This window comes from Bufo bufo, chromosome 1 (genome assembly GCF_905171765.1).
Source record: "Bufo bufo chromosome 1, aBufBuf1.1, whole genome shotgun sequence".
Classification (NCBI taxonomy): domain Eukaryota; kingdom Metazoa; phylum Chordata; class Amphibia; order Anura; family Bufonidae; genus Bufo; species Bufo bufo.
Genome location: NC_053389.1, coordinates 98157254 through 98169414, shown reverse-complemented (window position 1 = coordinate 98169414; position 12161 = coordinate 98157254). Strand labels below are relative to the sequence as shown.

The 12161-nt window shown below is 42.6% G+C and overlaps 1 protein-coding gene across 1 annotated transcript in view; it reads right to left on the bottom strand.

The window, feature by feature from the left end:
• Positions 1-12161, bottom strand: part of NOC2L (NOC2 like nucleolar associated transcriptional repressor) — a 108362-nt gene that overhangs the window by 79067 nt on the left and 17134 nt on the right. Inside the window, exons 5-9 of the mRNA XM_040427124.1 lie at positions 9376-9493; positions 9120-9207; positions 7908-7986; positions 5678-5788; positions 934-1047 (exon numbers count right to left, since the gene is read on the bottom strand). Coding sequence (XP_040283058.1) covers positions 934-1047; positions 5678-5788; positions 7908-7986; positions 9120-9207; positions 9376-9493 — 510 coding nt within the window. The remainder of the gene's footprint in view (positions 1-933; positions 1048-5677; positions 5789-7907; positions 7987-9119; positions 9208-9375; positions 9494-12161) is intronic.

Here is a 12161-nt window from a genome sequence, read left to right as displayed (position 1 = left end):
TAAAACGTCCCATGTCATTGGCCTTATATGTGTCATACTTGACCATCACTGACATAGGGACACCCATCTCCGTCTGGTGCCCAGCGCCGCCTTCCCAGTAGAAATCGCCGCCTTCTTCACCTCAGCCCCGCCTCCGCAATCGTCCGGTCCCTCTGCCAGATCCCGCGTGTGCGCACTAGGCATCACCTGAGGGACCGGACGATTGCGGAGGCGGGGCTGAGGTGAGGAACAAGGCATCGATTTCAACTGGGAAGGCGGCGCTGGGAACCAGACGGAGATGGGTGCAGCCGGGCACACTGTATGAAGAGACGTCCCCTTGGGCACCTTAGGTAGGTGAATAACAGGTTATAAAAACCTGCTTTATGTGCTAATAGAGCCACAGGCAGATTTAATAAGGACAGTTTCGGATTCAGGTTATTAGTACGGACCTGGCCATATGTTTAGGTTATAGGTCTAAAATGTCATGACAGAATCCCTTTAAGCCCGCAGTTGAAGCGGGCACGTACGGCCATTCCAGTGCCGGATACATGCTGTCTGCACACCATCAGTGACGGACAGCAGGTTCAGTCTTTGCAGCCATTATTAATATCTGCTCCTGATGACACAGGGGACTGACCCCCTCAGTAGAATCGCGTTGAGCAGCTATTAGGTTCACATGTTGAGTGGACATAGATTGGACATCATTGCTAGAAGATAGCATTCCATAGGCAGGGTGATAGTGTGTAGGGCAGATATTGGCACCTAACGTCAGTAACAGAGTTGGCTACGAGACGAGTAAACATCAGACACCCAACCCCTCTATTAATTCAAACTTAGTACATGGAAATGGGTTCTCTGAACTGGACAACTCTTTTAATCCTTACAAAGCAGTGATCCGTCAGGACAAACGATTGTCCAAAGACTTCATGAGTACAAAAAGGAAACAGGACCTACCTTCAGCACCTGGTTGAGATACGAGTCTTGCCGGCATCTGCAGATCTTGTTCAGGACCAAAAACGCGAGCACTCGGACTGTTTCTTCTCCTGTACACCAGAGATTAATGGCTTTCTGCAGTACCAAAAGACATTATAAATGGCACAAATTGTTATATTTATTGCTGGATACATAGGTGGAGACAACATGATCCTGTATTTTTATTTTACTAATAGTCTACGTGCCGGCAGCCTCCCAATCAAAATGGCAAACACATTTGTGGCAAGCAAAACGTTTTTTTGCATATTAATAAAATGTGAAACTGCTTCACGCATCATGTATACAGTACAGGAAGCAGCCAAGCAACGTTATCGATGACTGGTCACAGGCCCTAGATCAGCTCTACGGTGCGGACAGGAGGCTTCCCCTGTAGCTGGGCTTATGTCAATAATAATAAAAAATAAAAATAAAAGAAAATGTCCCTAAAGTAAGGCAGTCAAAGTTTGACAAATGTTCAGCTCGTGTGTGTATAATTAATATTAATTTATATATATATATATATATATATATATATATATACGAAAGACACATATGCATGTTTTTCTCAATATCTGACATGAAATCAGAATAAACCTTTCCTGTTTTTGGTGAATTAGGATTACCATAATTATTTGCCAAATGCCAGAATAATGAGAGAGAGAATTTTTAAAGGATAACGGTCATTTTTTTTTTATTTGCTAGTTTATTACAGCTAGGCATGTATACCTGAGTTAGTCTGTCAATGATTGTCAAAAGATCTGTAATTACCTTATAATAACAGCTTTCATTAATGTCTCCTGTCCCTTTCCACTGCTCCCTTAAAAGACCGTTACTAGGGCTCGTCTCCCAACCTAATGTAAACAGAAGACAGAGGGGAGGTCCTTCACACTGCATGCCTGCATTAGGCTTCAGAGTGAGGAGGCGTGTATCTCAGTAATCCAACCTCATTGGCTGGCAGGGAGCTGCTGGCTACAGCAAGTGTGTATGGGAAGTGAGGGAAAGCAGTTTTGGCCTCAGAGAACTGGCAGAGGAGCTATCTTGAGAAGATCCTCGTAATGTAGGATTCAAAACAGCCGTAACTAACAAAAAAACTCAAGGAAAACAGTGGTAAGTGAAGAAACTAAAGATTGCTTTATGCATAATGCTGCTGCAAAAAATATGACAGTTATCCTTTAAGGCATTTTTATTACTTTCTGCAACGTCAAAAGTTTACATACACTAAGATTACTATGCCTTTAAACAATTCTGGACTGCCCATATGATGATGTCATGTGTTTGGAAGCTTCTGTTGGATGTTGCCAACAAACCAAGTTAGAGACACACCTGTGGATGTTTTTAAAGGCACACCTGAAACACACTGCTTCTTTGTGTAGCATCATGGGAAAGTGTAAATAAATCAGCCAAGATATCAGGAAGAGAATTGTGGACTTACACAAGTCTGGCTCAACCTTGGGTGCAATTTCAAGATACCTGAAGGTGCCTCATTCATCTGTACAAACAATTATATGCAAGTACAAACAAGATGGGAATGTCCAGCCATCATACTGCTCAGGAAGGAGATGGGTTCTATGTCCTTGAAATGAACGTTCTTTGGTCCGACATGTGCATATGAACCCAAGAACAAAAGCAAAAGACCTTGTGAAGATAATGGCGGAAGCTGGTAAGATTGTGTCAGTATCCACAGTGAGACCAGTACTGTATCAACATGGGATGAAATGCCAGGAAGAAGCCAATACTCCAAAAGAAACATAAAAAGGCAGATAAATGTTTGCAAATGCACACAGGAACAAAGACTTACATTTTTGGAGAAATGTCCTGTGGTCTAACATAACTAAAATTGAACTTTTTGGCCATAATGACCATCGTTACGTTTGGAGGAAAAAGGGAGAAGCTTGGAAGACCAAGAACACCATCCCAACTGTGAAACACGGCAGCATCATGTTGCGGGGTAGTTTTGCTGCAGGAGGGACTGGTGCACTTCGCAAAATAGATGGCATCATGAGGAAAGAAGATTATGTGGAAATACTGAAGCAACATCTCAAGACATCAGCCAGGAAATTAAAACTTGGGCGGAAATGGGTCTTCAAAATGGACAATGACCCGAAGCATACTGCCAAACTGGTTACAAAGTGGCTTAAGGATAACAAAGTCAATGTTTTGGAGCAGCCATCACAAAGCTATGATCTCGATCCTATTGAAAATGTATGGGCAAAGCTGAAAAGGCAGGTGCGTGCAAGGCGACCAACAAACATGGGTCAGTAACACCAGTTTTGTCAGAAGGAATGGGCCCAAATTCCGACCAACTATTGTGAGAAGCTTGTGGAAGGAAATCTAAAACGTTTGACCTAAGTCATACAGTTTAAGGGCAATTTTACCAAATATTAAAGGGGCATTCCCATCTCAGACAATGGGGGGCAAGCACTGCTCCCAGAGCTCAGCTATTTTCGGCGGCCCCATAGAAATGAATGGATGGCGGCTGCACATGCGCAGTGCGCCCTCCGTTCATTTCCCTGCTCTGTTCTCATTGTAGGTGCGGGTCACAGAGGTGGGACCCGTACCTATCAGACAATGGGGGCATATCCTAGCGATATGCCCCCATTGTCTGAGATGGCAAAACCCCTTTAATGAAATGTATGGAAACTTTTGACTAGGGATCGACCGATTATCGGTTTTACCGATATTATCGGACGATATTCAGGATTTAGACAGTTATCGGTATCGGCATCTATTTTGCGGATATTCCGATAACGTATTGGGAACACAGATCTCGCTGCTCTCAGCGCTCTCCGTGTTCCCTCCGCAGCACAGGGGAGAAGGAAGCAGTGTCTCCCTCCCCCTGTGCTGCTGCTGCAGCCAGTGAGAGGAAGGAGGACAAGAGGAGGGGGGGGGCTGTGGCCACCGCTCCACCAATGAAGAGAAATCTCTCATTAATTCATATACAGGAGGCGGGAGCTGGCTGCAGAATCACATAGCCGGCTCCCGACCTCTATGAGCGGTAGCTGCGATCCGCGGTAGTTAACCCCTCAGGTGCCGCTCATAGAGGTCAGGAGCCGGCTATGTGATTCTGCAGCCAGCTCCCGCCTCCTGTATATGAATTAATGAGAGATTTCTCTTCATTGGTGGCGCAGTGCGCCCCCCCCCCCCAAGCCCCCCACCAGTATTAATCATTGGTGGCAGTGGCCACAGGATCCCCTCTGCCCTGCTCCTCCGATCGGAGCCCAGCAGTGTAAGCCTGGGGCTCCGATCGGTTACCATGGCAGCCAGGACGCTATTGAAGCCCTGGCTGCCATGGTAAGCTCCATGCTGCTGTGTGCACAGAGCAGAGAGCAGCAGGGACAGTGTGAGCTCCTATTCACCCTGATAGAGATCTATCAGGGTGGGTGAATAGGATAAGGGTTCTAGTCCCTAAGGGAGCTAAAAGTTAGTAAAAAAGAAATAAAAAAATATATAAAAAGGAGAAAAAAAAACAAAAAACACCAAAACATTAAGAATAAATGAAAGAAAGATTTAAAAAATAAAAAAATACATTTATTTTTTTTAAATGAAAATTACCAGAATATCGGTAGAAAATTATCGGCTATCGGCCTGAAAGTTCACAAATTATCGGTATCGGCCCTAAAAAATCTATATCGGTCGATCCCTACTTTTGACTTTGCAGAAAGTAATGAAAATGCCTTAAAACATTCTCTCTCATTATTCTGGCATTTGGCAAATAATTATGGTAATCCTAATTGACCAAAAACAGGATAGGTTTATTCTGTATTCATGCCAACCTAAAAACCCAAAAGGGCACCACTACTAGCACAAACTACAAGCTACAGTCCTGACCCCGTAGGAGGCAGAATTATAATCCCTTATATAAAAACAACAACTTCAGAATGTAGATTTGTGCAACCTGTGCTATAAAAAGTTTTCTTACAATTGTCCATTTAGCGCAAAAAAATAGCAAAAAACCCACCAATATAAAAATGGAATAAAATAATCATGTACTAAATAAAAAGTACAACTTCCTCTGTTAAGATGACTGAGGGGAGATCTAATTACTATGTATAAATATATCAGGGGTCAGTATAGAGATCTATCCCATCATCTATTTATCCCCAGGACTATGACTGTGACGAGGGGACATCCTCTGCGTTTGGAGGAAAGAAGGTTTGTACACAAATATAGAAGAGGATTCTTTACGGTAAGAGCAGTGAGACTATGGAACTCTCTGCCTGAGGAGGTGGTGATGGTGAGTACAATAAAGGAATTCAGGAGGGGCCTGGATGTATTTCTGGAGTGTAATAATATTACAGGCTATAGCTACTAGAGAGGGGTCGTTGATCCAGGGAGTTATTCTGATTGCATGATTGGAGTCGGGAAGGAATTTTTTATTCCCCTAAAGTGAGGAAAATTGTCTTCTACCTCACAGGGTTTTTTGCCTTCCTCTGGATCAACTTGCAGGATGACAGGCCGAACTGGATGGACAAATGTCTTTTTTCGGCCTTATGTACTATGTTACTATGTTACTAGGAAAACAGCTAGTCAAACAGGTTAAAAGGATTGAAAGCAGACTTTTTATAAGATATATAAAAAGCGGAATACGTTTTTTTATTAGTACATCCATGGAAGTAAGTAAGCCGTAGTGGAAATGTAATCATGTCAGACTTTCAATTTGAGGAGTGGCCTAGCAGCTAATGCATGGACGGTCTGGTCCATCAGAGCAGGAGAACCTCTTCCTTACCTTAAGTAGTTGGCGAGTGTGTTTCGGAAAGCACAGGTAATAATGCACGGTGTTATTGATATGCTGAAGGACGGCAGCGCTGACGGTGGCTTCTGTGAGACAGCTCAGCAGCTGGAAAACAGTTTCCAAGATACACATTACCATTCCTGCATCCACCATCATTGCCACTAAATAAACAAATTGAAGTAAATGCACTTACATCAGATCTAGCCTGATGGCCTAGGACACAGCCAACGCTTACTTTACAACAAACAGATCCAAAAATGTTCACAAAGCATAGAAAAGCATTGGGTCAAAGCCAAAAATATTTCAGTAAGCATTACATAACATTGCATGGTCTTGGTGGTATTACAGCTGTGAGACATTTCAAAATCCTATTGACTACAGAGTTAGGGCGTATTCACACGACCATTGTGTTTTGCGGATCCGAAAAACACGGATACCAGATCATTTGCGGACCGCACATGGCCGGCATTATCACAGAAAATGCCTATTCTTGTCCGCAACTGCGGATAAGAATAGGACATGCTCTGTTTTCTTGGAATAGTGTTCTTGTGTGAAGCCAAGGTGTCATTTGGGTCAGATAACCCCTTGGGACATGCTGAATACCGAGCTAATGGATCCAGAATGTTTCATGCAAATATGTTATTGTGAAGTAGAATTTACTGCATATTAGGCCTCCGTAACAGGTTCAATCATATTTGAAAGAAACGATAGCACTACTTTTTTCTGGCAAAATGACAGACACCCAACAGACCCAAAAAATCCATGTGGTCTACAGGGCCCCGTAGGTGTTGCGTGACGTATCAATCATCTACTGTATTGTATACTATATTTGTATTGGCTTTTTTCCCCTTGTCATGTCCCAAGGCTTGTTAAAAAAAAATTAGACTGACTCAAAGCCACTTCCAGAAGGATGTGCTAGTGAGATATTCTCTCTCCCTGGGAGATACTTTTTTGCTGATTTTTCCCCCCAATAAGTCTCCACACCACAAAGCAGTGTTAAAAAGTCTCCATACACAGCTGGTCTCTTTACGGAGACCCAGCACCCGGCCTAAGCTAAAACCACACTGCAGATGTGAACCTCAGACAATGGAAACTGAAAGACTAGTATACAGATACACACTTTAGCTTCCATTGTCTTATACAGAGCAAATACTAATCCATAATATGAACTTTACAAGTTGGCAGACTAGGTGACTTTTTAGGTTTCACTCCTCTAAGGACTCCCTCCCACATTTCATGGTTGGGTAATTTTATTTTACGACAAAGTAACTTGTCACAATCCGAAGATGCACAAACTATTAAAATATAAATGTATTTATCCCATATGTTGAATGCCATAAAGGAAAGAAAATGAAAATGGCTGATTTGCTTTTATTTTTGTTGCTTCACCTCCTCAAAGAGATAGATAGATAGATATCCATCTCTCATCTGCCACATTGGTGGCATATTGTTAGAATAAACCCCCAATGTCAGATAGGTGCAGGTCCCAGATGTGGGAAGTAGGGATGAGCGAATAGACTTCGGATGAAACATCCGAAGTCGATTCGCATAAAACTTTGTTCTAATACTGTACGGAGCAGGAGCTTCACGAAGCAATAACTTCATAAATTAATTTGTACTGTAAAAAAAAAAAAAACATTCCCCGAACTCAGGTTCGGTTCCAAGTGGTACCACTTGGAATCGAACCAGAGTTCGGCAAAGTTTCTTTTTACAGTACAAATTAATTTACTAAGTTATTGCACAAAGTCTTGCAATACTTCGCAAAGCAATAACTACGGCTCATCAGAGCCAATACATTCTAGTACTGTACGGAGCTCCTGCTCCGTACAGTTTTAGAACAAAGTTTTATGCGAATCGACTTCGGATGTTTCATCCGAAGTTGATTCGCTCATCCCTAGTGGGAACCATATCTGTTTCAAGAACGGGACCCCCCCCGAAGTGAGCGGAGAGCAGCCGCAAATCCATGGCCATCCTTCATTCATTTCTGTGTGACTGCGCTGGCTCGGCTATCTCCAGCAGTCTAATAGAAGCTAATGGGGCGATGGTTGCGCTTGCACGGTGCACTTCTAAATTTATTTTTAAAGGGATTTCTGAAAACAAGCGCTCGTACAGCTACGTTAACAGAAAAATAAAGTTATGGTTCTGGGAGGCAAGGAGTGAAAAATTAAAAAGAAAAAACCACTGCGTCATGAAGAGGTTCAAGGAAAAAGTAAACCGCGGTTACCTGGAGAACAGAGTTCAGATGCATCTTGATATCTAGACGAAGCTTTTTCCAAAGAAAACTGCTTGATGGATTAACCTGCCTATAAATAATGAAAATGGATGTTACCGTTTTACTGTCTCATTTAGCAAAAAAATACATTTGTTTCTAATCTATAAAATACATAAAAGAAAAATATGAAACAAAAATGGCGCAGTCGCACAGCAGATTTGTTGCAGAAATTCCTGCAGCTGTGTTTACCTGAACACGACTGTGCTTCCTGCTGAAACCTCATTCACATGAGTGGAAGGGATTTTCAGCAGCATAACTTTCTGTAACAAGTCTGTTGTGTGCGATTTCACCCTAACATCTATAAAATTTGCCCCCCCCCCCCCCCCCACTACATTCGTAATTCAAACTCCCAGATTAAAGAGCACAGGGGCATAGCTACAGCCAGCCCCATGGTGCTTGAAACAGGTTATTTTCATGAAAGTCATAATTCTCGGCAGTTCAGAGACCAAGGCAGGTATCATTTAATTCAGTATGATTAACCCTACCAGGATTTGCGCCTGGTTTAAGAGGGTCGATCATGCTGACAGATGCTCTTTAAGGGCTCCTGCATATCAACGTATTTTATTTCCTGTCTGTTCCATTTTTGGGGTTTTTTGCAGCCTGTATGCGTAACCATTCACTTCAGTGGGGTTGCAAAAAAAGGGAAATGACTGCATGTGCATTCTGTATCCGTATGTCCACATGGCCGTTCCCCCCAAAAAAAAAACACATGTCCTATTATTGTCCGCATTACAGACAAGGGTAGGACACTATTAGGGGCTGCCTGTTCTGTAACATACGGAATGCACATGGCCAGTATCTGCGTTTTGTGGATCCGCAATTTAAAGACCACAAAATATCCTATGGTCGTGTGCATGAGCCCTAAAGCAGATCTATTATAAGGATTAATAGAGCAGCATATTACAGTAACAGGCTGTATATTTAAGCTAGCCATGGCAGTCTGCCCTCCGCTGAACAGGTCTTTGCTGGCATCTCCAGGGTGTCTATTGCAGGAAGGTCCAGCGCAGTGTCGGAGCAGCAGATTGGTGAGGGAGAGTAGAATTTGTTTTATATTTTTAACCCCATATAAAAAAAATATATGGTTGGAAAACCCAAATAAGAACAATTTGATAGGCGAAGTGGACCAAGAGGCAGAACATTAAACAAAAAGATCTTCTTACTTACTTTGTTCCCTTCACTGGCTTGAGATCAAGCTTTTTCTCAAGGTGGGCAAATAGGTCTTTAATGCAGAATGTGACTAGTGCATTGAAAACTATGAAAAGACAACATGTGTTAACGTAGTAGAGAAAACAGCACAAAAATTCAACATATCAATGATACATCGGTTCCAGACAAAAGGCTGACAGCGGTTCATGTAGATGCTGGCCACCTTTATACTCATTAGGAAAGTAGAATGCAGCCAAAAAGTTCTGGTTCTCACCTGCAGTGTCAGCAACCTTGAATTTACTGGGATCACCATCTTCTACTCCGGCTGTGGTTGCCACTGCGGCTTTAAAGGCTTGAGCAATTTCATGGAAGAGTCGCGGCCGAAGATCAACCTTAATACACACAAAAACAATGCCTGTGATGAGATCTGTGAGAAGACGGCCAGTGTTTCTTTTTTTTTTTTTTTTTTTTTAATTCTTTATTTCTTATTTTGTAATAATAACAGCATTATTGCATGTTGAATCACATACTTTAGAAAATAATAGTCGAGACCATGCCGACTGATATCATGAAGCATAATCCAACAGTTTACAAACAAATATAACACATACGTCTGTGTTTGGTGTTCAGCCCATGGTGACAATAAGGCACATCGATTCATCAACAAGAACCATACAAAAATCAAAAAGAAAAGAGCCATAGAAAATGTAGCCATAGCATAAAAGTAAAAGGAAATTTAACTGACAATGACATGGATGGGGGGGGGGAGGCACAAGACGAGGATACAAAAGGAAGAATTGAGGGGGAAAGGATTTAAGGGGGGGCAGGGGTGGATAAGTGAGGAGTATAGTAGTGTCCGGCCTAGACTCTTAGGACAGCAAATTCTGATATTCCGCGGATTCCTGAAAAGTGAACCAAGGAGACCACATATCTACAAAAGCTCTGTTACCACCTTTCAAGGATGCTGTGAGTTCCTCCATTCTCCGAATCTCTTCTACTTTCTGAATCCACATTCCCACAGAGGGAGGCGAACCAGACTTCCACCTCGCAGGGACACAAGCTCTAGCTGCTATAACCAGATAACGCAGACAAGATCGTCGAAGTAATATCAACGGCAAGTCCGAAAGAAAGAGTAAGAAAAACTCTGGAGTGTTAGGGATTGAAAAGGGAAAAATTGAGGCCAGGGCCTTTTGGACCGCCTCCCAGAATGGTTTGACTTTGTCACATTGCCAGAAAATATGCAGAAGGGAACCTTGGTGGGCATCACATCTCCAACATAGAGGAGAAGCCGACGGAAACATTTTTTGAAGACGGGTAGGAACATAATACCACCTCGATAGTAATTTGTAACTGGCCTCCTGATATTTACTTGCAATGGAAGATTTATGAGTAAACTGGAATATTCTAAGCCACTGGTCGGAGGAGATATCCCTCTGCAAGTCCTGAGCCCATGTTGCTGAGTAAGGTGGGAGATAGTCCGAACCCGGCGTTACCAATGCCTTGTATAATTCTGAGAGAGAGTGCCGATATAATCCAGAACCTATACAAATCTTTTCAAAAGAAGTGAGTGCCCTATCATATCCATGAGTGGATGGGATAGAAGAAAGGGACGGCCAGTGTTTCATCCATGAAGGTGTCTGTGATGGATCCGTGTGCACCTTTTAGCCCAACGTGTGCCATCAGTATTCCATGTGCATTGATAGACTGAAAAGGGATTTTCACAGCAACTTCTACAAATGGTCAGTGAAATCCAATGACAGAACACAGTTGCTACCAGTGTTTCGTCAGTCGTTTCTTTGGACCCATAGACTTGCGTCACGGACGCAAGTAGTGCATGCGCTGGTGATTTTATTACACTGTCCCACAGTCAGTGAAAAACCATTGATGTGTGAACAAACACATTACAATTAATGGATCTGTGTGCTGTCCGTGAAGAATACAGACAGCACACATCCGTGATTCACTGAATTCTGAACATGGCCTTACTGTATTCCTACTTTCATACTAAAATTGCTAATGTTACTTATATAAATCAAACATGGGAAGTGAACTGCCTGATATGAGTGGATTTAGGCGCTGTTCACAACATATACCTCTGACACGTTCAGAAGCCTCCATGCACCCAGTGTAAGCTAAAAGAGGGAGCTTTTGGCATTTCCTTGGCCGCTATTTTTTTCCCCACTGTATGAGAAAATAGTCTACTACACTTACCTACAGTTGCAAGAAAGTATGTGAACCCTTTGGAATGATATGGATTTCTGCACAAATTGGTCATAAAATGTGATCTGATCTTCATTTAAGTCACAACAATAGACAATCACAGTCTTCCTAAACTAATAACACACAAAGAATTAAATGTTACCATGTTTTTATTGAACACACCATGTAAACATTCACAGTGCAGGTGGAAAAAGTATGTGAACCCTTGGATTTAATAACTGGTTGAACCTCCTTTGGCAGCAATAACTTCAACCAAACGTTTCCTGTAGTTGCAGATCAGACGTGCACAACGGTCAGGAGTAATTCTTGACCATTCCTCTTTACAGAACGGTTTCAGTTCAGCAATATTCTTGGGATGTCTGGTGTGAATCGCTTTCTTGAGGTCATGCCACAGCATCTCAATCGGGCTGAGGTCAGGACTCTGACTGGGCCCCTCCAGAAGACGTATTTTCTTCTGTTTAAGCCATTCTGTTGTTGATTTACTTCTATGCTTTGGGTCGTTGTCCTGTTGCAAAACCCATCTTCTGTTGAGCTTCAGCTGGTGGACAGATGGCCTTAAGTTCTCCTGCAAAACGTCTTGATAAACTTGGGAATTCATTTTTCCTTCAAATGATAGCAATCCGTCCAGAACCTGACGCAGCAAAGCAGCCCCAAACCATGATGCCCCCACCTAGGGTTGTTGCGGGTATCGAAAAATCGATACCCAATCGATACTTTTTTACAAGTATCGATTCGGTACTGTGATTTGCACTTTTTCGATACTGGGCTGCGCAGCCCATTATCTCCTATGGCACAACATGGCGCTCCGCCAGAAAGACAGTGGAGAAGGCGGGAGAGAGA